This window comes from Melanaphis sacchari, unplaced genomic scaffold (genome assembly GCF_002803265.2).
Source record: "Melanaphis sacchari strain LSU unplaced genomic scaffold, SCAv2.0 Contig21_pilon_pilon, whole genome shotgun sequence".
In the NCBI taxonomy this organism is placed as follows: Eukaryota; Metazoa; Arthropoda; class Insecta; order Hemiptera; family Aphididae; genus Melanaphis; species Melanaphis sacchari.
Window position 1 is genome coordinate 1,391,110 of NW_020271096.1, and position 27,204 is coordinate 1,418,313.

Genomic DNA, 27,204 nt, shown 5'->3' on the forward strand with positions numbered 1-27,204 from the left:
AAACTTCCAACGCCCGTCGATATCGGGCAACCTGTATTGCAGACCACAGTTAGTAATGTCGGTAATTAGTATTATACAGCACAATACCTAAACGTTATACATATTTTAATACTGTATACTGCAATATCAACTATCAATTTCGAATCGCGGCGCTAGTTGCGGGCCCGTCTTATACGTTAGGTTCTCGTGCTGTCGCTGTGACCTGTGAATTTTGATTTATTGCCGAATGCCGATGGTGTACAAACAGAACTCTATTTGTAATTTATAGTCGGTAAATAGTACATTTGTTTGCACTTCCACAGTTAGGCCTCTAGTAGAACTAGTACCTGTTAACGGCTATATATACCTACAACGAAAAATTGTCAACCCGAATATCGTGCTTTCATTCCAGCGGCTTTTTTGAGAGGCCCAATTTTTATCGTCACCAAATATATAATTGATCTTGTGTACATTTATCTCCATAGTACATACAATGAGTGTATCGGTAAGACTTTTACTTGACTTTTATAATGTTAAATGTATTTTATCGATAAACTTTTGTTTAAACAATTATTATATGATTTTGAATAGGGAGAGAATACTGTTGATGTAGAAGAACCGGAACAATTCAGGAAACTATTTATAGGTGGACTTAACTACACAACTACAAATGATTCATTAAAAGAATTTTTTGAAAAGTGGGGCGATATTGTGGATGTAGTTGTTATGAAAGATCCTGTTACAAAAAGGTTATACTTAAAGTTTTTAATTACCTATTTAACCAGTTCACTTTCTGTTTTATTCAATTAAATATTAATTTATTTAAATGTGTACTAAACATAGGTTATTGTAAAGGTCTTGCAAAATCATACTTAAAAACTTAGCATAATACAAAAATAATGAATAGAATTGTTTTATAAGTTAGCTTGATTAAAAATGGGAATAAACTAGTACATTATTAATTATAAAGTATTTTAACTCATTTTTATATCTACTTTGATTCAAGTGTAAAAATGACTAGGTATTTGATTAAATTTTAATCATATAGTAAATGTAAATTAATGTTACTAAATATTCCACGTTTATTTAGTTTATTTGCAGCTATTTTTTCTTGAAATTATACTGTAAAAAAATAATCAAGATTTGATGAATAAATTAATGTTAATTTTGTTCATTTTAATCAATTATATTTTGTTATAATATTTATTGATGTATGATTATTTATTATAGATTGAGATATGGGTCTGCTATTATTGTTAATAATTTAAAATGTGTATTTATAGGTACATGTTATATTATAAATAAATGTAGGAAGTATTAAAAAAGATTTTGTTTTTGATATCCATAAATTTGCTTATACTTTTTTGCTTTAGAAAATGTGAAAAAATTAAATTTTATTTATTAATTCATCTTTATATTAAATACATGAATTTACAACACTGATAATAAGTTGAGATTTTAAATGTTTATGTAACAATTTATTCTTTATGTATCTTAAAACTTATTTCATATTTTAGATCACGAGGTTTTGGTTTTATTACTTACTCAAAATCTTCAATGGTAGATGATGCTATGGCCAATAGACCACATAAAATTGATGGTCGTGAAGTAGAAACAAAACGTGCTGTTCCTCGTGATGTAAATATTTAATCAAATACTATAAAAATAATTACATTGTTCTATATTTTATGTTTTATTTTACTATGGTATAATTATAGGATATAGATAAACCTGATATAGCATGGACTGTAAAAAAAATGTTTGTTTCTGGAATTAAAGAACAAGCTGAAGAAGATTTAAAAGAGTATTTTGGACAATATGGAAATATACTTAATATTCAAATTATTACAGATAAAGAAACTGGTCAACGTAAAGGTTTTGGATTCATTGAATTTGATGATTCAGATTCAGTTGATAAAGCTGTTTGTATGTATTATATTATTTTATTTTTCACAAATAGAACTTAAATATTATATTTTTATTTTTTGTAGTAATTAAAAGCCACGAAGTTTCTGGATCTAAATTAGAAGTTAAAAAAGCTGTCAGTAAAGATGTAGCATCGGCTTCTAGAGGCCGTAGAGGTGGACGTGGTGCTAGTAGTGGTAGAGGACAAAATTGGGGAGGACCAAATAATAATTGGGGAGGCAAGTGTATTTTATTTTTATATGTTTAAACATATCTAAATTATAACTTATGAAGTTAAATAACTATGATCTTTAATCTAAAGCTGTTTAAGAATACACATCATATATATATTTGCATATTTTATGATATGCATATTGTATCTTATAGATCTTTCAATTTAAAATTATGTTAACTAATTTTATTTTTAGGTAATCATTTTGGTGGATATGGCAGTGGAGGAAGCAGTGGTGGTGGTTGGGCTCAAGGTGGTCCTCAAGGTTGGAATAATGTTTGGGGTAGTCAAGCTTCTCATGGAGGTTGGGGTAGTGGAGGTATTTACATCAACTATAATATCTAAAATTATTTATTATTTATTTAAGTATACTATTTATTTTTAAGGAGGTAATTGGGGTGGTAGTCAAAGTGGATATGGAGGAGGACCAATGCGAGGAAATTTCGGTAACAATAGAGCAGTACCATATCACACAGGTCGTGGTAATATTTTTTGTTGAAATAATTTAATAACATTTTTTTATACATTAATTATATGTATGTTTATTAATAATAAAATCATTTTTTTTAATAACATAATAAATTGATTTTAGGAGGTGGTGGTAATTTCCATCAAAATTCAAGAGGAAGGTACTAAAAGTAAGTATTGTATATTTAACATTAACATTTTAAACTGGAATTGTTGATGTTTCAAAATTATTCTTAGCTTGAGTAAAAATAATACAAAGGATTTTTTTTTGTTTTTATGCATAATGATTTTTTTTTGTATCTTGTTAGGAAAGTTGCTGAAGCAAGTCTGGTAGGAATCAATAACCATCAAATTTTCCTCCTTCAACTTTTGGGTATTGAACTATACAAATGATGTTTTTTTTCCGACAAAAAACTATCTGCTCTTCACATATTGACACTTAATGCCATTTATAAATCGCTATTAAATTATGTTAGTACAATATTTTGTTTATCATATTCATTATGATTTAAAATTTAGGAAAAATAAGTTAAAACATTTTATATACCTGCTTATATATAATATATATATATATTTTTTTATTTAATTAATTATTGTTTTTCCAATATAATTTTTAAAATTTAAAACACTGGTTAATTGAAATGTAATGCGTTTTATTTAATGGTGAATAATTTTTGTGTAACTATATTATATTAATAAAATAAAAAATACCCAGTCTTTATACAGGGACCAGAATACAATTGTTGTTGACTCAATAAATTTACTTATAATTCATAAAATATTTTTTTATTAGAAGGAACATTCTTATTAATGCTTAAATATGGTAGGCATAATTTCTACTATATTGGAACAGATCGTAAGTAGTATACATTGTTATGTTCTAAAATTCTGTAAAATATTATTAACGTCATATTTCCTCATGTGTTTTATTTTAATCATATTAAAGTGAAATCTCTATTTATCAATGTTTCCCAATTATTGAATGTGTTTAATAGATTTTTTTAAACCTCTATTAAATGTGATAATATAGCATCTTACTACTTAGAATAGTGAATATCTTTCAATAATACCCTTTTTTGGCCACCATCGTTATGTTTTATAGAGGTTTCACTATCAATAGATGATTAGTTATAGATTGTGGGTACAAGATATTAAATTAGGCATTTAATGCAGACCAACATATTGAGACTCCTATCAACAGCGTAGGACTTAGGTCCCCCGGTTCCAAGATAGTAAGTGTCTTAGGTAGGTTTGCAATTTATAATTTATTATTAAATATAAATAATAAAAATTAAATTGTATTATTTTTGAAATTGATCAACGATAGAATAAATATATGTTAAAAGTTATATTCTCAAATGTTTTGCTTATTTATAGTCATTTTTTTTTTTTTTTTATTATTTTGATATTTAAACAAATATACAGTCATAATTTTGTGGGGCTAGATTAATTTATTTATTTACAATTTCTAGTTAAATTATGGTATTAAGTATTTGTAAAATGTAGCAGTACAAGATTTTAATTCTTACTAGAAAATTAAATTTATGTTCAGTATTTGTTTTTAATTATTAAAAGTTAATTGTTTTATTAAATGGGCATTATCTGTCATTAATAAGTTTTTTATTTCTCAAATTTTTATGATTATAATTGTTTACAATACTAATTAACATTTTATAAATCAAAGGATATTAATATAGTAAAAAAGTAAATGCAATTATCTTGTATATTTATCTTTTAAATATCTTGGCCTCATAATATTAGTGGCTGCATATTATAAATATAAAAATTCAATCTTTAATTGAATGTATTTCAATATTCATTCAATGATAATGTTATAATTATTATTCCATGTTTTTTTTTTTTTTATTATTGTTACTATTTACATAATGTCTAGGTAAATACTCAAGTGTTCAGTAGAATTCAAAGTATAAATAATTCAAGTACTTCAAGTTCCAGTTTTAAACTTATCAAGAGTTTATAGATGTCTAATTTACAGAGGTAATTTAAATAATATCTTATAATTATAAAATAAGTTATGTATTTAATTTTAATTTATTATCTTTTTTTCAGTTTTGAATTGAACTAACATAACCAAAAAGATGACAATGACTTGTGTTTAATTTATAATATAATTATATGTTGGTTAGTTCAAATATTGAAATTTATTGTTTATTAATTTTAGTCATTTTAATAAATTATTAATATTTTTATAATACAATTAGTGTTTCCAGGTTTGTAATGGTACATATCATTTACTTCATAGAAAAATGTTCAAAATGTACAGTAGACCTGGGCATAAATCAAACCATTTTATTTTTAAGTAAGTGCTTGCAATATTAAGTTAACCAGTGAAAAATGTTTTTTTATTATAACTGATGTTATTTTATTAAAAATTATTTTTTTATTTTGTTAATCTCTATATTAGAAGTTATCATAAAGAATAAAATTGTACATGAATTATTATATTTTTTAAACAATTAATTATGTTTTTATCAAATTTGATCAAGATTTTACTATTTCATAGATTAAATATTTTTATAAAAATATAGTACTATATGTAAATAATAAGTATGTGGTTTTTCATTAAAATTAACTTTTATAAATATTAATATCAACATTTTTATTTGAACTAAACGAAATTCAATTTATAGTTTTTATCCTATTATTTTTAGTGTTTTATTAACATATTATTTAGATTTTTTTCTGTTGAAACTATTTTAATACTTTAACTTTTTAGTTTATTTAATATTTTAAATTGTACAGCATTTAAATATATTGTCCTATCTATTGAATGTAATTTGATTCATTTCTCCACTTAAATACAAGACTGTACACTATATTTAGGTCTAAATAATAGTTCAGAGATATCATTTTTAAGAAATTTATATTTACAATTGAAGTATATTTTAATTCAAATTCTATTTATTCATTTTTTATTTTACAGTAGCTTACTTAAATTTTATTTATTATATTCAAAATTTTCATTAATTATGATTTTTTAATATTTACTTAATAAAGAAATTATAGTCTTCTGTTGGAAAATTGTGTCTCGAAAAAAATGTTATTACATTGGTAGTATTAAATAATTTGTTTTTATTTTATACTAATTAATTTTTAGTGTACAGGTATAATATAATATTAGGTATGTTTTCTACACAAAGATTAAACATCCTTATTTATTATTGTTTGATAATAACAGTAATTTAAGCTAATAAGTATTGGTTAGAGTCTACTTCAAATTATATTTAATTAAATAATCAATTTGACAATTTAGTAGATTTGAATTCCTAATAATTCAGTATCTTAAATTTAACTACATTTTAGAATATTATTGCTAAATTTAAAATTAGTTCATTTTATATATAACTATTGTAAATGCAACTTTATACAATCACATATTTTACCTTTTATAATTGTAAAAATGTACATGAGGTTAAAGAAATAGTGTATTCTTGTGTACGGTTAAATGTGTATTTGTACAGATGTTGTAACAGTATATTTACATTAATTTAGTTTAAACTAATAGTTTATACCTTATCTTGATATTTATTTTAAACTAACCGATAGAATCTATTGTTTATTAATATGGTGTACATAGTAGATACATTTTCAAGTAATTATGTATATGAAAAGTGTTCAATTATGAAAACTAAAATATTTTTAAAATACTTATTTAATTCCATAATATTAAAAACTTAATAATTAATGTTATATGCTAAGATTTTTTCATAATTTAAATTTGTTTCATTATGTTAATCTTCTATCAATATTTAAATTAGATATTTTTAAGGTAGGAATCATTAAGTACTTTAATGTAAAAAAACATAGTAAGACAATGACAGAGCCAGCCTTCATGATTAAGAGATGTGAATATTTCTGGAAATGTTAACCCTTTTCTCAATAAAAAATATTTTTATTCCTACAGTACTATATTATGTAATGTATTTAGTTATTAGATGCTAAAAACATGTATCAATTATTATACTCAAAGACTTGCTCCTTTCATAATTTAAAATTATTGTATGTAAAGAATTTTGTTTAGGAGACGCTACCGCATACCTTGAATACCCTTTGGCTCCGCTCAAAATCAAGATAATTATTTAAAGAATGTTTTAATTGGATGGGATGCAGGTTTTAAGAAAACAGAAGAAAACATTAAAGTGTACACCAGATGTTTTTTACTAAATTTATTATTGTGTTCATTATTCAGATACCTAATATTATGTTAAGTAAATATTTTACAAATTAAAAAGTTTATAAAATTATATTTTAATTTACATAAAATTAGTAATTATTTTCAATTTTTTTTTTTATTTTGCAATTTTCGATATCAACATGTCTTTTGTGCAGTTCATGTATCATGTTTATCAGTGCATTCTTGCACTGCGTGTCGGAGATAAACTGATGAATGATAAATTTGTGCATTATTCATTAAAATTCAAAAATGATTTGTTACCACCAAGGGCACCAAGATCAAAGTGCGAAACTTCTACGGTTTAGGTATATAATAATTTATTCAGTACCTAACCATAAGCTACCATTTATATATTAAATACTACAAAAAGCCATTTTGTTATATTTTATCGAAATATGGTTGTGTAACGTGTTAGCAAAAAACTGTGGACATGTAATTACCGGTTAGGCGACAATGTTAATTTATACAATATACATTATTCAATTCATAGCATTTTCACGAAAAATTGAACTTAAAAAAAAAAGCACTTATCTAGTCTGCGAACAGTGAATCGTGTACTGAACTAGGTACTGAAGTGTTATTAGTTAGTAATTACTACATCTACTTGTTTCATTTTACGTTTTAAACTTTTTTTTGTAGATTATTAATGGAAGCATAGTAATATTCAAGCTGTAATTACTGTTTAGTCATTTCACATTTGTTAATGTCTATTGTCTACTCAATCGATTACTGACCAGTGTATCTACTACATTATATCCAGGGCATAGACAATATCGACATAATGTCATACATGCTTTATACTCAAGGATGTAGAAGTATATAATTATCGAGTATAGAATAAATTAATAACTATATCGTATTTGATATTTTTAATTTCATAATTAATAGTTTGTCAAAGCGTCTAACGTGACACGTTATCCTTTTTTCTGCTCACTAAAAAAAAAAAAAAATTGTCGTCGCCAATTCATCTCGCATTGGACACGTTATTATCGACGACTTTATTTACAATTTTGGGCTCGTAAATCGACGACACTGGTATTGTGAACTCAAGAGTACCATCCCAGTGAGCACGCCAACGCTCGTTCGGTTCGGTACAACGTTTTCATCGCGGCCTCCGGTGGTCAAACTTCTGCACTCATTTTTCTGGTACAACAATATTGCCGCTGGGGGGCGCTGCGCAGAGTCACTTGGAATCGACAGTTCTCATTCGTCGACGACGTTTTTCCTGTTCACCTTCCATTTTGTGAACGATACTCCTCGTGCGCTATACCTCCGTAGTCTGCATTCCGTGTCACCGACCACCGTACAATAAACGCCAAGCGAACGTCATTAGTGTCGGTCTATCGTCCATTTTTATTGCCACCGTGGTTTTTTCCTCCGTCGGTCCATCACAACGTTTTCTACAGCCGTTGTTGGAGTACATTCTCGCCGGCGTGTTCAAATCCGCCGTTGTCGTTTTCTTCGTCTTCTCGTGAGTATAGTGTTACACATAGTTATAGCCCAAGTCGTTACGATTGTTTTATTTTCATAGTGTCGATTTCTCGAATGTGTTATTATTTTTTTTTTTTTTTTATACGTTTTAACATGCCGTTTGCCTCTCTCTTTTTCTCCATCTCTATCGAGAACATCGACACGCGTACACCACCGTGGTGTGAGTGCTTATAATGTTGCGTGCGTGCGTGCGTGCTTGCGTACATGTGTGTGTGTGTGTGTGTGTGTATGTGAGAGAGTTGGTATATATGTGTACGAGCGTGTATTTCGTAGAACTGTGTGCGTGAGCAATTATATATATATAAAAAACTAGGGCATTGTGAAAGGCAATGCATATTACCAAATTCGTTTAATTTTTTCACTTGAATTTCAATTTCTTGTAGATAAAATATTATCTACAATGAATGTTTTGTCAGGATTCATCGTTTCTACTTAAGAAAAAGAATATATTTTTCTTACATTGTACATAGCTACTATGTACTGTCAAATCAATTCAACAGTACTCTGCGTTTGAATTTTTATTACATAATATTATTATTATTATTTTTGTATCTCGCCTCATATTTTAATTTATTTTATTAACATGTTTTAAACCAATATTGGTAGCCTATTCGTTTTGATGTAAACCTTATTTTTTGGTAGATACTGCACTGCATTAAATACTGCCTTGGTTATTGTTGAAATCATTAAAGGTAAAACATGTTTGGCATTATCAAACTGGTTTTTTTATTTCAAATACAATCTCTTGTAAGGAAATTGGAAAGTTTTATTGACAATTAGATGTTATTTAAGTAATTAAATAATTATAGGTAGATAGTACATTATTATTTTTTAGTAGATAGGGTAACTTATTAGTTATTATTGATTATTATACTTGGTTGTTGTTGAATGATGATAATAAATAATTTTTCATTTTTTATTGTAATATTTTTTGCTAAACAATATGAAAATTGAAATAAATTATTTTAAATAATGTAGTTCCTAAGCAGGTACCTTCAATTATACATACAAAAAGTCTATAATCCTTAAATTAATAAAATATCAGATAAATATTGATTGTACTCCCTGCCTTATTTATAAAATTAAATTCTGCTCTTAAAATAATAATAATTATTAATATTAGTAGTAGTTATATATTTAAAAAATTTGTAATACTGTTTTAATTTTTATTTATTAAATTCTTTACAGTTTAAAGTGAACAGATTGAAATTAAATATACTTGGATATCTAACTTTTAATAACATTAGTGGTATTAAACTACTTATTTTTGCTTTTTGTGTAAATTTTTTTTTCAAATAATATTACATTTTATTGATTTTCAAGTGTTAATTAATATTAGAAATTAAATAAATGTATTATTTTCTCTTTATTGAAGTATATTAATTGTTAGGTACAAATTAATTTTTAATTTTTGTGTGTTATACAAATCAAAAAATAAGTTTTTGATATTTTTGTGATTGTGTGGTTATAATTAAAAGATAGGATTACTTATTTGAGTATGTAAAATCTACAAAATAATTTATAGCATATTTAAAATTTATTGGGGTTAAAAATTACCCCATACATGTTACCAAAGGCTACTAACCCTAAATTTATGGAATTTTTTTAGAATGTTAGCTTAAGTTTAATTTCATTAATATACCTAACTTTTTATTTATTGTTTTAGGAAATAATTGAATAAATAAAATAATAATGAAGGTCCCCAAGGAAGAATCTAAAGAACAAAGTAATGACAATACATTAAATGATGATGATAATTTGAGTAATCCTTATGATACAGAATCAAATTCTGATTCCATTGATCCACCAACAAGAGATGGAGATTTTTCTGAATATATGTGGATGGAAAATCAAGAAGAATTTGACTTACAGGTATACATTACACTCAATTTATCTACCAATTTTCACCCTGTATGATGTATCTCTCACCACTTCCCAGTTATCAGTGTGATTGAGTGGTTTTCATTCATGGTGTCTGAAAAATGATTATTATATTTTTAGAACAGAGTTTAGCTATAAATAATTATTTTACTGATATTACTTGTCAACAACAAATTAATTAATTTATAATTTTAATATTCAGTAGAAACAACAAATGTATTATACATATGTTGATGTTATTATCTGAAAATAATTAGAACACTTGTTTGTTTTTTTCATACCACTGGTGCTGTTTAAAAAATTAATCATCACCCTGCCACTGGGCGACCATTGGATGTTTTATAGTAGTAATTAAATAATTATACTTTAGAGAATAAGAAAAAGTCTTTAAATGTCACACTTTAATTGTTCTAACATCATGTTTTTGTTGTAAAAAAAAAAAGTGCTTGTATTTATATTGTAGGAACCAACTCAATGAATTTGTAAGGTAGGCACAAACTTCATACTTAAATTGTTTTAAATTGTTTACCTATATATTAAAGAATTAACCAACAACATATTGACATGATCATAATACTATACATTTATAGTTGATTTATAAGGAAAACTTAAATTGTTATTAGCATTTTACTATGACTTATGCTATTATGTATTAAGTTTATTTTGGTGATTTTTTTTTTTTAAATCTATCAATCATGAATAATAATATTTTAGAATAGAGACTATTGACTTAAAGTTGCCCCATGTCATCAGGGTATTTTATACAGATTGAGGGTCGAGTAATTTGTAACAAGTACCTAATTTATCATTGATGATATTGCACTTCATTGTTGTTGCATGGTTGTACTAAGGCTATTAAATTTAAAATTTTATAAAGATAAAATATTAGTTTTTATGTGTATTAGAAAAATAATAAATGTTATAGTTTTGATAAATATGTTTTCATTTATAGGTTATGAAAGAATTAGAAGAAAAAGAATTGATGAAAGAATGTCTTGAAGCTATGTTAGATGATGAACAACATAATAGCAAACAGAATGGTACAGCAAATGGCGACTCTCAAACGTAAATTAATTTTTATATTTTTATATAATATTTATATGTGCAAATTTAACTTATATTATTATTTAAAGAAATGGTTCAAGTAGCTCTACCTCAATGATAACCCATAGACTTGATCATTTGAGCTTAAATACATCTTGCAATAATGGTGACCAGCCAAGGCAATCTACAGTAAGTCATTTAATTTTTTTTTTTAACTTCATCCAATTTAGAAATTAGTAATATTAGAGTATTGTACGAGTTTAAAATTTAACAGTGATATATGACATTTATTGTTATATATGTTGCTATAATATATTGATTGCACATATAGATTATAAGAGCATTTAAGCTATAAGGGGAGCAATATCTATATTAATAGTATTAAATATCTTTAATTGTTAAATTATCTGTAAGTAAAAATATTAATTTTAGCCCATAGATTGTATTAATTAAAATTAAATGCAATTATATTTTAATTTATTGTTTCTCAAAGTTTTTAAAATTTTAGTCTTTTGACATGATCATATTATGTTCTTCAATTAGTTTTTCTTATTCTATGAGTTTTATAATTATTATTTTTATGATTGAATCTTATAAAATGGTTTCTATCATAGTTATTATTAAAATAATTTTTTCTTGAAATATATCTAATTATAAATAAATAAATTTAAAAATTTGTAAATAATTAAAAATTACATAATTTAAATATTAGTCTTAATAAAAATATTTACTACTTAATTTATTAAACATACTGTTTTAATTTGTTAGGCAATACATATTTATAGTTTATATTCATCTAATTTAAATTAAAGGTGTAAACTAAAAATATGAACAGTTTGCCAATGTTTATTGTTTATGAAATAGAAAATACAACATAAATTATGCTGACTACTTGATTTTTAAAAGCAATATTATTACTTAAATGATTTATCATAGACATTTTTAAATGTGTGTTACAGAGTACGTTAAATCCAGATGCAGCTGAATTTGTACCATTAGCAACCCGGTCTTTGACTAATGCTCCTGTGGTAGTAGCAAGTCCTTCATAAGCGAGTAATAGATATTTTTAACATACTATATATTATAAATATATATATATATATAAAATAAAGTAAATATTAATCTATCATCACAAAGTATAATATATTTTCATATTAAACAAACTTAAATTTTCAATAAAATGACTATAATGGTTTTTTTTTTTTTTTTGTAAATCTTCATTATACTCATAAGTTTTCACTCAGTTTTATCATAATTTAAAATTATTGAATTACACATACGATATAAATCGCACACTTCTGTTTGATCACCATTGTTATTTGTATGATTTGGATTCATTATCAATTACAATGTTAACAATGGAAAATTGAAAAGTTACAGTATAACATTTATAGAATGAAAATAAACAAAATAACTAACACAATTCATGTTTAACTATATTGCCACTTAGTCAACTTGTCGTGTTTTCAATCTATATTATCTTTTATTTTATAATTATTAATTTAGTATTTATATTATAACATTAATTTGATTGTTTATTATAATATTATTTTATTTTTTAACAAACTTTAAAAGTAAAGGTTGAATATTGGTTCAAAATTAAATAACTACTTATGGTTATAAATTATAATAGTTATTTTACTTTTTGTAGATGAATAATTAATATTATTGATGAACTATTAACAAAAATTATTGATTAATTAAAAAAAAAAAATTTAAATTAATGATAATTGGTATTTATTTAATTTTTTTTCTGCTTGTTTTGATTTATCTGGCTTTTTCATTTATTTAGAAAGTTCTGTTGAATATTGTTTTTTGTAATCAGACATGATAAAAGTTTCAATCTGAGAATGTCATGGTTTGATTGATAATTTCTTTATTATATATTATATACACATAGGTATTTACATTTTTAGAGGGGAATATTTATTCCAATATTTTCTATCAATCTAAGCAAATCATTATACCGTTCATTTTTGTACTTTGAAAAATTGTGTTAAATTATTTTATTTTAAAAATAATGCCAAAAATATTAATATTTTCAATTATATCATGTTTTGACTTTCTTTAGCAAGCCTAATAAATAAATAATATTTTAAGTACAAATATGTTGTTTACTTAATATTGTTTTATATAATATTTTAATTATATATTAGTGATGTGATAAGTAATATTTTTGTACGTCTTAACTCTTTGTAGTCGTTTTATTATTAAGAAATCTGTGTGTAATGTTTCATGGCTAAATTAAATGAAATATGAATTGTATGACGAGTGATTATTATTTGAATTAGTGTAGTATTATTTATATTTTGTTTAATGTATTGTGTTAGTTACATTTTTAATGTTTATATGTAATTATGATTTTCAATAATATGGTTTTGGGAATATTAATATAATGATATTTTGGATAACTCTCGTCAGACTGATTGTTATTGTGTTAAATTTAACTCCAACTTAAATGATTTACATTTCCAATAAAGTTCAAAATTTATATCTTGGTTTTTATGTTACTGTTTGATACTTCTAATTTATTATATATTAATTATATGAGTTATTTAAAACAATTTTTACTGTTTTTATATTATAAAAAAAAAATATTTTAGTATTTTCTAAAATCATATTTGATATTTATCTTAAGTTTAAGTTGTAGATAATAATTTGATCCATATAGCAATTTAAATTCCTAAATGGATGGTCATCTTAGTTCTGACGAGAATTATATCCAATTGAACATTATAACACTGGTATATAATGTTATTAAAATATATGTTTTTTGATTGCTAAGTTGATAAATTAATATTTTTCATTATTGTTACCTTAAATTTAAATAGTTTATTCCGTACTATGATATTAATCTATAATGTAAACATTACACCCAAGTCTAACACTTAGTAGGCAAATTTGTGTAATATGTATTTTGTGGTTTAAATTAGAATTATTAAGTACAGTGTAAATCTGATGTAATAGACATTCAAAATTATGTAAACTTAAACAAAAATGTTAAATCTCTAAATTTTTTTAAAATTGAGCTAAGTTATTTGTTAATCAACTTTTTTTTAGGTAGGTTGATGTAGTATACACATTTGTGAATGTAATAAACTTTGTGATAAGCCAAAGTATTTTTTTATTGTTAACTTTTTAAGATATAACCTATGAACTTACCATTTTATTATGTGCAGCTAAATATAGGGATATTTATCTTTTATCATACATTTAAAATTATTTGTAGCTATTTTAAATTGAATTTAGGAACAGGTAAAGAATACTTAACAAAATGATAAAATATATAGAAAAATTAAAAAAATTTTCATGATACCAATACCAATATCTAGTATGATTGTTTGATTTTCAAACATTGTCACATCAGTTTATCAATACATTTTATAATATATATATTTGTAAATTCAATAACCTTGTAAATATTTATGTATATGATTTTAAAATTAAAGTTAATATTGTTAATACTCATGATATTAGATTATTGAAACAATTCAAAAAGTGAGTATAGTGATCATTAGTTGGACCCGTTTTTTAGAAATATAAAAGTAATGAAACTATTGCATTCAAGGTAAGCTGAAAAAATTTAAGATGATTAGTAGAACAACAAGGAAAATAATTTTTATGTTTTACAGTATGAATTAATTATTTATAGTAGATAATTAGTTTAGTAGATCTTAAAATTATGATTGCAAAAATTAATATATTGGTTAAATTAAAATAAATAAATAGAGTTTAAAAATAAATTTTCTTACTTATTCAGTAATATTCTTAATTGTTAAAATGAAGACATTTAAGCAGTTTTATTTAAGGTTTTGAATTGTAATTGTAGATTAAAACTAATTGGAGACTGGATTTTTAAATTAAATTCATGTAATTTGACTTGCAGTAACATACTACTAAATGTATCAATTATAAAATCATTTTATAATGTTTGAGTTAAATGTTTAATTCATAAATATTTATATATTGGATAAATCTTGCATTATTTTGTACAAATATGAAAGATATTGCTGAGTGTAAAGCATAATTGCATGAATTGATATGGTACACTTAAGTATATTTTAATTTGAAATGTAACACTAATATTTATGTTTTACATGGTCTTATTTTATTATTTACCACTTAAAACTTGGAAAATTAATTGTAAATTTTCTTTGTATAACGTTGGAATTTAGTGGACATTCTAATAATAAATTTAGCAGTTACAATTGTTATCCATTAATTTAACATTATTTAACACAATACAATGGCTTAGAAAACTTGAAATTGTTAAAAGATTATAGTCTAATATATTCCACCAAACTACCCATCTCCTAGGTAGGTATTGTCATATTTTTAACTAAACGGTTTAGTTAATACTTAATTATCAGTTTTTCATTAACCATCCATCCACTCACCCACAACTTCTAATAAAAACAATCTTTTAAATATTACATGATAGTATATATTAATTTTACATTTTTAAGTAGTTTTTATTTTGACACTAATTTGTTGTTTACAGAAAATAGTTTAATAGTCACTAGTCCTAATATGCAATATTATCTTTATTAAAAAAAATTATTTTAATTTACTTTAAAGTTTCAACTAACACATTTTTGGTATCTAATCTGAAAAAAAGTTAGATAGAAAATTTACCGAATGACAATTACTTATACTTGTTAAATTGTAGTTTGTATTTTAGTAAGTCGTGTATTAAATTGTACATCTTTATTTATTATCTTGGTATATTTTGTTTATTTTTGAAAGATTTTTTGTGTATGAAAATAACTCGAATGCTGATGATAGAATTTTAATGTTTGTTATTTGCCGAATCTGATACCTGGTTTGTCAATGAAAATTTTATCCTAGCTCCTGAATTTTTTAAGCAATTATACGTCATTCTTGTACTATTAAATTCTGTATTTGCCACATCAGTACATTGCATTTTTCAGAAATTAAAATAAATTTATTTACAGATGAACAAATACTTATTATTACATTATAAGAACGTCAGGCTCGTGATTTGTACCTATATCTGATGTTTTTAAATTTAGGTTTTGACTTACCACTCATATACGCAGCAAAAACTATTTTCGGAATCCATATTACGATTACCGGAAATTTTTATCATTTGTGTCAATCGTTACATAGAAAAAATTCAGAAACTTGGTTTGTTGGAAATTTATAAAGGAGATAGTACCTAATTTTCGAAAATATTGAAGCGTGCTTGATGGAATAGCTTTCCTACCACTGGATAAAGTAAATAGTAACTACTGTATGGAATCGAATGTCTAAAAGAAATAATGCCACCAAATGCAGAAGACCTTTTTAACTTACTTCAATTCATATCATGAAAATGCTACATTGCTACCAATGGCTATAGGTGTGTAAGTTCTGCTTCTACCTTAAATTTTCAAAAAATGCACTTGTATTTTCACCTTTCTCGTAGAATGTACATAAAACCACTTTAGTTAAGAGGGCATCGAATGAATAATATGACTGAAGGGTGAAATAACTAATTTGCAAAACTTGGTGGACATAAGTATCCGGCTATTTGAAAATCAATAACTTACCTATTAATAATTAATTTTGAATAGTTAGTACATTTTTATGCAAACTTATCAGGTATGTATCTATATATTTTTTTATATTATAGCAATATAGTCCATAAACGTCCAGGTACGTTTAACTTGTAAGTTGTAACAAAATTTATCGGATACCTATTCGAAAAAAATATGTGTATATTTTTTTTATATAGTTTTATTTATTCAATCTGTTAAAAAGATCAGAACAATAAAAATAATTGATAATATATCTAGCTAAAAAATAATAAATAAATAAGACAGAATCGACGGCTGAAATTCGAAAAATAACTATCACAAATTGTATTATATATTTAATACAGAGTCATTTAATCGTTACCAATATATATTATTTTTATACATTAATATTAGGAATATAGTATTTAAACCAGACATCAACAGAAGTAAAATATTGCCGTGGTTACGGTTTACTTAAACAGAAATTGTTTAATAGAAAAAATAGATTGTTATGAAAAATGTCCAGTCATGTAGATCGTAAGTATATTTACCTACGTCAGTGCGGATAATCAGTCCAGACATCTACTATTACTTATAAATAATTTTAACAATATTAGCTACTTATTCGATTTCAATATATAACTCAGACCAGTGGTGTATATAGGGAGGGGAGTAACAAATGGACTATGGTCAATGGTCTCTGTGAAATTTCGGATTCAATTAAAAAATATACCTACGTTATAATTACACCCATCTCTTGGTAATTTAAAAATATTTACAGAACAGTAGAACAAGACATACATAAATATAATTGAAACAGGCATACGCGAATTATTTGCTTGGATAACAGACATTTTTAGTGGTGGTTACTCTTCTTTGATTTACCTACTAGCTATAGATATGTATACAAGCTGTAGCTTGATAATATAATTGATTTCAGTTTTTTATTTTTATTTTTAGTTCAGACTTCAAAACCAAAGTTATGGGGTTCTTCCCGTTTGTCCATAGCATTTTGTGTTTTTTTGGCCGCGGTTCAGATGTCCATGCTTAGAGATAATCTCGGAATGGCGCTGTTGTGCATGTCTAAGCCTGTTGGGAACTTAACGTGTGAACTGAACGAAGCTATTGTGCCCACACTGCCGTGGGTAGATCGAAAACAGGTACCTATAGGTATACGCGTCGTAGGTATTTATCATAAATATATTGTGTGCGTTTTTGTTGAATTTTAATTTTAAATTTTTAAAGAATACACTTTCACACTTATCATTTGATGACTATTGTTGTTAAAACTAAACCAATGTCGCCATTAACTTATTAAACTTGTAAGGACATTTAAAATTGAAAATCCAGATCTATTTGTCCGCGAGTTTTTTTCGTTTGATCAATTTGATTAAGTCTGTAATGGATTGAACATTTGAAATAAATTGCGGTGACTTTTCTCAAAAAATGAAATCATTTCGCCAACACCACCACCCGTAAATAATCAACGCTTATAAGAAAATGAATTTTACCATTTTTACAATAACAACTAGATAATATAAAAAATGTTTCGTCATCAGTTCTCTCTACCATTCGTAGCTTATTCAATACCTACCTAAATATTATTGTATTATGGGCGTCTTGTATACTACCTACCTATCTATTGTAATAATATTATATATAGTGAGGTATATCTCTTATTGTCCTTATAACTTTAAATTACTACTATAGGTAACCAGGTAGGTTCGTTATAAATTATAATAATTATTACAATATTATAGTTAATATAGTAGGTAATATGTTTATTTTTTTCTCGTATATAGACATAGTCGTGCACATTTCACTGACCAAATTATAAATTCGCTTACTATGATGATGAAGCAGTTAAATTGAACATTATTTTGCATTTTTAGCCATAAACATTTTTTTTTTTTTTAATAATTTTTTTTAACAAGGTATATATAGGTCATATTTTTATTATTCTTAGATATGTCATGTTCATGTGTTTGTTCACGCCGTAAAAGAGTGTCATAAATGTTTTTACACCCATAATAGTGCAATACCCATTGGTGGTGGTTGTATATTGTTTAGTGTCAATGCGTAGGTACGTGATTTATGCATTTTTTAGTTTTTACTAAAAATGTTAACCTTTACCTTATACACATAACATTCATAACTATGGCCAAAATAGTTAATACTAAGTTAAAACTATTTCATATTATTATTATTAGAGTTCAGATTTTGTAGTAAAATAAATTCTTAAAAAAGCATTTTAAGTAGTTAAAAAATGCTAAAAAAGCATTCATTCAATTTAATTCTAAAAAAACAAATTTAAGTTATGCATCAAATGGAATATTAAAAAAAGAATTTACGATATTTAGTCAAGTTACTTTCATTAAAACTCATCCTATTGGGTGCTAATAACGATTATAGGGAAATTATTTAGAACACTATACTTCACTGATTAATATTTACCGGTCAACTAAGGTATTAAAATGTGCTATATAAATACGCAGATATAATTTAGATAATTTTATAACTATACAATTTCGGCACAATAACGATAATTATTAGTTATTTTATCAGTCATCCATTTATTACTGGTTCTTCACCGGTTTCATAATTTCTGGAAATAATAATAAAGTATGTTTAGTCTAAAACTTATTAATAAGTTAAATTTTCAAGACAAATTAATAAAAATTTAGAAAAAAAGAAGCAAATAGGGGAAAAAGCTATAAAAAGCAGGTTTTATGGAAAAAAAAGCAAAAAAAAAAATTTACTTCATTGAAATCATAACGATTTAAAATTTATTTATAGTATATAATAATTATCTTTATATTGCTACAAAATCCGAACTTTAATTATTATTATTATTATGATTATATAATGTGCACCTGATAATGTATACAGAATTGCGAGTTCGAATGGGACTCGGCGACCCGCGGGCGTATTTTGGGCTCGTTCCTATACGGCTGTGTATTGACGACAATGGTGGGCGGCATTATTTCAAACAGTTACGGTGCCAAACTCCCGTTCATGGTCGCAGGATACGGTAACATCATCGTTCATTTATTGTGCCCGTTAGCTGCACAGATTCATACGGAATTGTTATTTGCGTGCCGTTTTATTCAAGGGATGTTTGCGGTAAAAACTGTCATTGGTTTATGTCTATAATAATAGTATTATCCTTAATGATGGATCATTGTACTATTGAAAACGTGTATTTTATTTGTAAATAAAACAATATGATTGCGGTAATAAAGAGGCGAAAGCCAAGTCCAATAATGGCTTTCTAACAGGTTAAGGTTGGACACGACTTTGAGGAAAAATATTAGAATTATTATTAATATTCAAAGCTGACCAAAGTGGTGATCAGTAAAAATTAAACATCGTCCTACTTTGTAAAACTGTGGATTGTATGATAAATAAAAAAAAACAATAAAATCACAAAAAAATTATAGTGGGTAGTTTTTGATTTCGATTTGATACTACAGGTTACCAATATGAGCATAATATTGAGGCCTTTTATTTATTTAAAAACATAATTAGTCAAAAGTATCATTAAAGTTTAATACATAATAATTAATCATCATAATAAAATATTGCCTATTGGTCATAAATGTACATACAAAAATAATTTAATATTTAACGTATTACTATGTAAATGTCTTGTAAATGTGTATTTTATGATTTTACAGAGAAACTTAAAAAAACCGTTGCCCAGTGTAATTACCTATATAATATATAAATATATAATAGGTACTTAAATTTTTAGTCGATCAATTAGAATTTATAAAATGTTCAAGTGTGTTATTATTCCATCGATAATTATTGCTTTTAGCCGTATACCAATTAATGTATACATTATATATATATATATTATGCTGATACTATTATTACCTATATATTATATGCAAATGCCTGTAAGTCATTTTCGTTATTGCACTAAACAAATGATATTTTATTATATTTTGCACGTTTGTTTTACTTATTAAATAGGTACTATTAAAAGTGCATAAATTATATTTAAATTCATGATTTTCACCGGTAGGATAATATGAAAAAAATTTAATTTTAAAAATTAATATTTCAAAGTACCTGTATGGCTATATTCTTTACTTTATAGGCTTTACTTCTGTAATTTAGTACGCCATGTTTATTCTTGCTCTATCTATTTAGTTTAAGTGTTATTAATGTGACTTATACAAATTGTATATCTTAGATATAGGTTATACTTAATGTATTTATGATTTTTCAATACAATAGTGTAGAGAGCAATAAATTATTGCATGGATATAAAATTAGAAATAATACTATTGTACAATAATAATATATTTCATACTATGTAAGTATATGTTGAAACTCAAAATATAAAATATGTATATGATACATTAGCATGTTCAACTCGTATATATGAATTGTATAATATCTTATATCAATATTATTTACAATTTAGTTTATTACACACGTCACGGTTTTATAGGGTTTGATGACTGGTCCGTTTTTCCAGTTGTTCAGTGCTTGGATGGCCGACGACGAGGCGTCAATTCTGCTCAGTTTCGGCTTCAGCGGTTACTCGTTCGGGACCATTATGATATACCCAATGAGTGGTGTGTTATGCAGTTCCAACATTTATGGATTTGGTGGATGGCCACTAATATTTTACGTACCAGGTAAATATAATAGGTATGTTATATGTAAGTATGTCGAATGTGTCAAGTACATAGATTGCTGATTGAGAAATGGTGACCAATGGAGTCCAAATTTCATGGAAATATGTGATATCACTAATATTATTAACATTTAATTTCAGGAGTGTGTTCATTTAGTAGCACAATTTATTTTTATAGATATTTAAAGTTCAAATTTGGATGAAATTACTTATTTAAAAATATGTTGCCCATTAATTATACGTATGCATGTCTCAGGTCTGTTATGTATATTGTTAACAACTTTATTGAATTTCAGCGTTCATATCCTGTTTGTTCATATTATATTGGCACCTATATTTGTACGACGTACCCGGCAATCACCCAAGAATATCTCCAGAAGAAAAAGATTACTTATTACAAAACGTTGGCATATCTGAAGAGGTAAATTATATTCTGTATTAGGTATTAGGAGATGGTCCAAGTGTGTAATTCAGTACATAGATATGATGGAATGGGTGGCTACATTTTTATCATGAATATAAAATAAATTTGTCAATATTGTCATACATATATTTTCTTGATTAGAATAAATCGCTGTTACAATGCATTACTACTTATAATAGTTACTTTTTAGTTGATAAATGTATTCATTATTCAAATATACTCACTACTCAGTGTTTGAATTTGAAAAGTTATAAGAGGCTCTCTACTTCGTAAAAAATTGTGTTTTGCAAAGAAATTATAAAGAAAAGTTTTCTAATATCTTCCAAACACCACTTAAACATTTATTAAGTATTACATTTATAAATTATAAATTAAAATATAAGATTTTAAATTAATTTAACTAATAATCTGCAATACACAGACGTCGTATGTGTTATATCCGTATTAAACGCATAATATATCAAAATTTAACTTTTGCATCATATTAAATAAATTTCTGATTTATTTATTGACAGTGAAAATATAGTATTTTGTTAACAAAAATGTAGCCAAATCCAAAATAAATTATTTTGGTTGCTTTATACATTATACATGTATGCCTGTATCTATAAAAATTTAATTTAATTTTCTTCAGAATTGTCCAATTAAAGCCCCTTTTAAAAATGAGTGTATGTGTCCATCTCTTCATAACCGTTTTTGTATTTTGTAAATTCTATTTTAAACTTTTCCCCACGATATTTTAGCCATCAGTAATACCGTGGTTGTCCATATTCACATCATTGCCATTTATCGCGTACATGGCGTGTTACACGGCATTTTTGTGGAATATTTTCACCATGATGAACAATATTCCGATGTTTATGCAAACCATGTTGAGTATTCAAAGTAACGAGGTAAACTATAATATTGAAAACTAGCGAAATTCTAATCCTCATTCTACAGTTGGCTTAATTTTAATTTGCAGAGTGGATATTTGTATTGTATACCATTTATCTTGATGTTTTTAACGCGAAATTTTAACGCTACTACATATCCAATAATTAAAAATTATTCTGGATTGTCAAATACTGTGTGCCGCAAACTATACTGTTGTTTTGGTAACGTATCTACTCGCAATATCTAAACAATATTACTATTTTACTTGAACTTATTTTAAATATTAGATACACATCTATTTTACCTGTTTACTATTTATTATTATTATTATCATTATCATTATCATTACTACGAGAATAAGATTTGAAATATACAGATTTAATTTTTATAGACTATAGAGGGTAATCTATGGAGCCTATAACATTTTTTATGTTTTATTGTTATCCCATAGAAAAGCTAACATATGAAAATGGAAACTTGTTATCTATCCTTGAGTCGTTTTGTATTAGATTTTATTGTATTTATATGCATTTATAGTTGTAGAAATACTATTAGTCTTCCAAAGACTAGCTCAGTTTATATAAAGCTAGGTAATATCAAACAAAATTGACTTAATACTTAAGATGTTTCAAACGAATTCGATAGTCGATTCCACTTACCGTTGTATAGGAGTTTAGTGTACTTAAAAGTTTTCTTAGTAGCTTCGGTCATAGTACCTATATAATTATAAATTGAACTATGTATAATCATAAGTGTTATGATAAAATAAATTGGTATAATGCTATCATCATAGTTTTTTTTCGTTTTTCATTTTTTATCCTAGTTCTTCATTTCTTATCATAGAGAAAAATTAAAAACCAACCAATCAAAAGCATAGCACTTCAACATAAGCTAGGTATGAATGAAAATGGAGATGAACATTATCTGTGATGATATCTATCTATTTTTGTCATGTTAGTGTGTACTATAGTGTAAAATATATAATGGCACGTTCCAGTACGTGCCTTAAAAACGTTCTGTCGCCCGAAAAACGAATATTATTGATTTTGTTCTAATGTAGTATAAATCTTTTACCAATAGTTGTATTAACTTTTAAATTTAAATTTAAAGTTATCCATTAAAAATTTCTGAAGTTAGATTTAAATTTGTTGTAAGGCTTGTTTAAAAACCAGTTTTTATATTTTTAAATTCTTCATATTTACAATTTTAAAATGTTTCAGTTCAAATTCATAAAATTAGAAAAATTGTTTAGAATTTATATTGAATGACTGATAATTAGTACAATAAATTGGTATGTTTATTATTTGTATATATATTTAAGTGGAAGACAGATTGTTGGGATCGATTTAGATATATTTTATTTATAATACAGTACTGTAATACCTGTAAGTGTCAATTAGTAAATTATACAAATTATAATATAATATTTTTAAATTATATATTTATATTATTGTGTATTATTCATTCAACAACAGGGTGTCTAATGGTTATTACACCACTATTGAGCATAATTTATGAAGAAAACGTCACCAAATGGCATTTAGTCGCCGCAATATCAGTAAACTTGGCTTTAGGTGATTTTGCTTATAGCGGAGGCTTCTTTCCGACACTTCTCGATTTAGCTCCAAATTATGCAGGTTTGCTGTCTGGTGTGTCAACGTTTATTGCATTCGTGATTGCCTGTCCATCGACTTACGTCAACAGCATAATTATTAAACAAGTTAGAAAACAAATACCTTTATAATATATATTGTTAAAATAAAAATTCGTACATTGGGTCACTAATAAAATAATGTTGAATCGTATATTGTGTATATACAAGGTACCTATGCCTTATGTTGTACGCATATTAAAAAAAAAAATTACTATGGAATTTCATAAACATATAAAAAGAACCAAGTGTTTTTCTTTTAACTGTTAATTTTTTTATTATTATTATTATAATTAAAAAAAATTAATACACACAATTGTATTAACAGAAAAATAATTTTAGTTTTTTAAATAATAAGCAAACATAGTTCAATATTTTTGTTTTAACTACCTAACTTACAATCATTAATTATAAAATAAATACTATTATTGTATAATCATAATTGATTAACCTTCACAGTTAATTTTCTTACAATAGTTTAAATTTGAATTCGCAATTAAAAGGATGTAAAATATTACAAATTTAAAGTGCTAATTATAAATATTAATTATCAATGTTTACCTATTTATCTAATTTTGTTTTTTAATCTGAGTCAACTATAGACTTCTTATGTCATGATAATAATAATTGAATACTACAGGTTAGATACCTATTAGTCACTTAATTAAGATTTAAAATTGAAGCTATTATACGTAAGCAAAGTACCTCTGAAGAAAACATGTTAAGTAGCTGATGAAATAATATAAACATAAATAATAATTACAATATAATCTTATTATTTTATGATTGTATGTTAATAAAAATAATGAACAATATTTGCTAACTATTTTGCAGGCATTAAATCCAAAATTGAAAAAACATTTTTGTTGGTGTGGGCCTTCTATATCTACAAATATAGAATATGGCGCTATGTCGGTGTACCTAAAAGATAAAATCTTGGATTTTATGATGTAGATATCTCAATTCACTAATAAATCGACGTTGGGATACCTTGCTTTGTGAACAAGTTCAATACTCTCTCAGCTATTCTCTAAACTAAAACCTAATTTCTGAAATTTTTTATCATAATAAGTTAAGTAGTTGGCAAGTAATGAGTTAATAAAGTTCGCCCATATGAGTTAAAATGTATTACATAATTAGATGTAGATCCCAACAGAAAAATCATTGGAGCTCCATCTGAATCTACTATCTAGCATTATGAAAATATGATTTAATAGCTTTTGTGGTTTTCGAGATTACCGGATACTAACAAATGCCTAATAATTATTTTGTATTATGAGTGGAGTAATAAATGTATTGATTTTAAGTAAGTGTTTTTTAGAAGGATTTATACTTTATATACGATTTATAAAGTACAAAAAATGTTTTGATTTTCAACTTCAATATATTTTCTGCAGGTTGAAGTACATTTGATAATCTTTCATTAATAATTATCCGAATTAAGTATTTTAATTCTGAGAACTGTTTAAACCTTTAGATAATTCCTTTTGTCTATCCTAAGTATGAAAAATGATAGAATTTTTTTTCATATAATCAAAAATATAGTTACCTATGGTCTATACTTGGATAGTTTTTGTGAGAAGGAAAATTAAAAAAGGACAATTTTTTAGGAGTGATAAAAAAATATTTCTTAATGACATTTCAATATTTTGTATTTTATATGTTTAAAACTTTAAGTTATTGTCATTGAAAAAAAAAAAAATAATTTAAGCATATTATGTTATATTTAAGTTGATTTATTTTGTATGACACGAACAATTAATCAATTATAATGGGTTATAATTACCTATTTAAAGTTTATGTGAGCGGAATAGTAGACAAACATTTTACGGTATATTATCGTCCCACTCTACCTACTAAATTTTTAATATTATAACTCAAAATATACTTGATTTTTCAAAAATTTCAAATTTTATACATTGAAATACATTGAATACTATTTAACTTCAGAATATTAAATTAAAAATGTACGTATTGTTATTCAAAAAGGTAAAAAATATATAGTGATAAAACATGATTATTTTTAAAAATGTTTTATTTTTAAAACAGTTAGTAATTCGTGATAAAAGAATTATCTGATGTATAAAGGTATAATTTATGTACATGGTAGACGGTAGTAGTATGATGCATATTAAATGCTTTTATTTTAAACTTGATATAGGATGAGCAATTAAATTATTCATTATTAGGTATATAGTATATTACCTATTACCATATACTACTTTTATATTTTACAGAACACTAAGGAAGAATGGAACACTGTTTTATGGGTAATTGTTGCCATGTTTATCTTCATAATGTTCTTTTATTTAATATTTGGTTCAGCAAAACTGCAACTATGGTCGGTTAGAAAATTAGAAGTTGTTCCTGAAAGAGGAACATTCCGATCAACAATAATATTTAACGCGTCCAGAAATATGTCAGCAATACGCCCTTCACACATGTTTTAAAATATAGCGTAATTTTTAGTTGCTATATCGTAGTTTAAATAACATACATTATAATTAAATAACTACACTGTAAAGTCTGTAGGTATACTAAGCATTTGAAAATGCTCAATTTGTGGCAAAAATAAAAAAAATAACTCTGAACATGTGAATCCAAATAAAAACAACAACACTGACTTAACTCTTTGAAAAGTCAAGTTCAATTGTCACTCGCAGAATCCGGTGTTGAGAGGTGTTGCTCGAATGGTTGGTGCGCGTGATAACTAAAAAGATGACATGGTCAAGTCAGCCAGAGTGGCTGGTGGCTTCATCAAAAGCCTCTGCGTTCCTACGAAACTAGCCTTATCCTTGGCGGTAGAGACCCTTAATTGACTTTCCCCAATACTTGGCGGTATATAAGAGATTCGCAAGTCTTTTGTCCATCGCGTCACCCATAGGTAC

At 25.3% G+C, this 27,204-nt stretch overlaps 3 protein-coding genes across 7 annotated transcripts; all 3 read left to right on the forward strand.

Annotated features, from left to right (window-relative positions):
• Positions 1-9,952, forward strand: LOC112594102 (heterogeneous nuclear ribonucleoprotein A1-like). Of its 5 annotated transcripts, XM_025338731.1 has the most exons (16): positions 1-484; positions 571-728; positions 1,497-1,617; positions 1,698-1,905; positions 1,971-2,123; positions 2,313-2,435; positions 2,503-2,598; positions 2,709-2,754; positions 2,893-3,055; positions 4,479-4,582; positions 4,655-4,726; positions 4,807-4,904; positions 6,935-7,084; positions 7,419-7,594; positions 7,668-8,250; positions 9,937-9,952. In XM_025338731.1, exons 1-8 carry the CDS (start codon positions 473-475, stop codon positions 2,750-2,752), a joined length of 915 nt encoding a protein of 304 aa, XP_025194516.1. In that variant the 5' UTR covers positions 1-472; the 3' UTR covers positions 2,753-2,754; positions 2,893-3,055; positions 4,479-4,582; positions 4,655-4,726; positions 4,807-4,904; positions 6,935-7,084; positions 7,419-7,594; positions 7,668-8,250; positions 9,937-9,952. The 5 variants fall into 5 exon arrangements, with proteins under 5 accessions (XP_025194516.1, XP_025194515.1, XP_025194514.1 ...); XM_025338730.1 differs by having other exon boundaries at positions 7,419-8,250; XM_025338729.1 differs by lacking the exons at positions 6,935-7,084; positions 7,419-7,594; positions 7,668-8,250; positions 9,937-9,952 and adding an exon at positions 6,627-6,785.
• A 10-nt stretch (positions 9,953-9,962) lies between these two features.
• LOC112593999 (polyadenylate-binding protein-interacting protein 2B) lies at positions 9,963-12,244 on the forward strand. Its single transcript, XM_025338587.1, has 4 exons — positions 9,963-10,142; positions 11,104-11,216; positions 11,285-11,384; positions 12,155-12,244. Exons 1-4 carry the CDS (start codon positions 9,963-9,965, stop codon positions 12,242-12,244), a joined length of 483 nt encoding a protein of 160 aa, XP_025194372.1.
• A 4,966-nt stretch (positions 12,245-17,210) lies between these two features.
• On the forward strand, positions 17,211-26,766 carry LOC112594065 (uncharacterized transporter slc-17.2-like). Its single transcript, XM_025338682.1, has 9 exons — positions 17,211-17,251; positions 17,675-17,874; positions 19,604-19,837; positions 21,177-21,366; positions 21,662-21,786; positions 22,533-22,682; positions 22,754-22,886; positions 24,141-24,385; positions 26,554-26,766. The coding sequence occupies exons 1-9, from the start codon at positions 17,233-17,235 to the stop codon at positions 26,764-26,766; spliced, it is 1,509 nt and encodes a 502-aa protein (XP_025194467.1). The 5' UTR covers positions 17,211-17,232.
• The last annotated feature ends 438 nt before the right edge of the window (positions 26,767-27,204 follow it).

What these genes read in the sequence shown, in the direction of transcription:
- LOC112594102 (XM_025338730.1), top strand. An exon ending in AAAGATCCTGTTACAAAAAG is followed by an intron (nt 729 to 1,496) that starts GTTATACTTAAA and finishes TTCATATTTTAG; the next exon opens with ATCACGAGGTTTTGGTTTTA. An exon ending in TTCAGTTGATAAAGCTGTTT is followed by an intron (nt 1,906 to 1,970) that starts GTATGTATTATA and finishes TATTTTTTGTAG; the next exon opens with TAATTAAAAGCCACGAAGTT.
- LOC112594065 (XM_025338682.1), top strand. An exon ending in CGTGGGTAGATCGAAAACAG is followed by an intron (nt 17,875 to 19,603) that starts GTACCTATAGGT and finishes TAATGTATACAG; the next exon opens with AATTGCGAGTTCGAATGGGA. An exon ending in TTATTCAAGGGATGTTTGCG is followed by an intron (nt 19,838 to 21,176) that starts GTAAAAACTGTC and finishes ACGGTTTTATAG; the next exon opens with GGTTTGATGACTGGTCCGTT.
- LOC112593999 (XM_025338587.1), top strand. Translation starts at nt 9,963, where the DNA reads ATGAAGGTCCCCAAGGAAGAATCTAAAGAACAAAGTAATGACAATACA. An exon ending in GCAAATGGCGACTCTCAAAC is followed by an intron (nt 11,217 to 11,284) that starts GTAAATTAATTT and finishes TATTATTTAAAG; the next exon opens with AAATGGTTCAAGTAGCTCTA. An exon ending in ACCAGCCAAGGCAATCTACA is followed by an intron (nt 11,385 to 12,154) that starts GTAAGTCATTTA and finishes TGTGTGTTACAG; the next exon opens with AGTACGTTAAATCCAGATGC.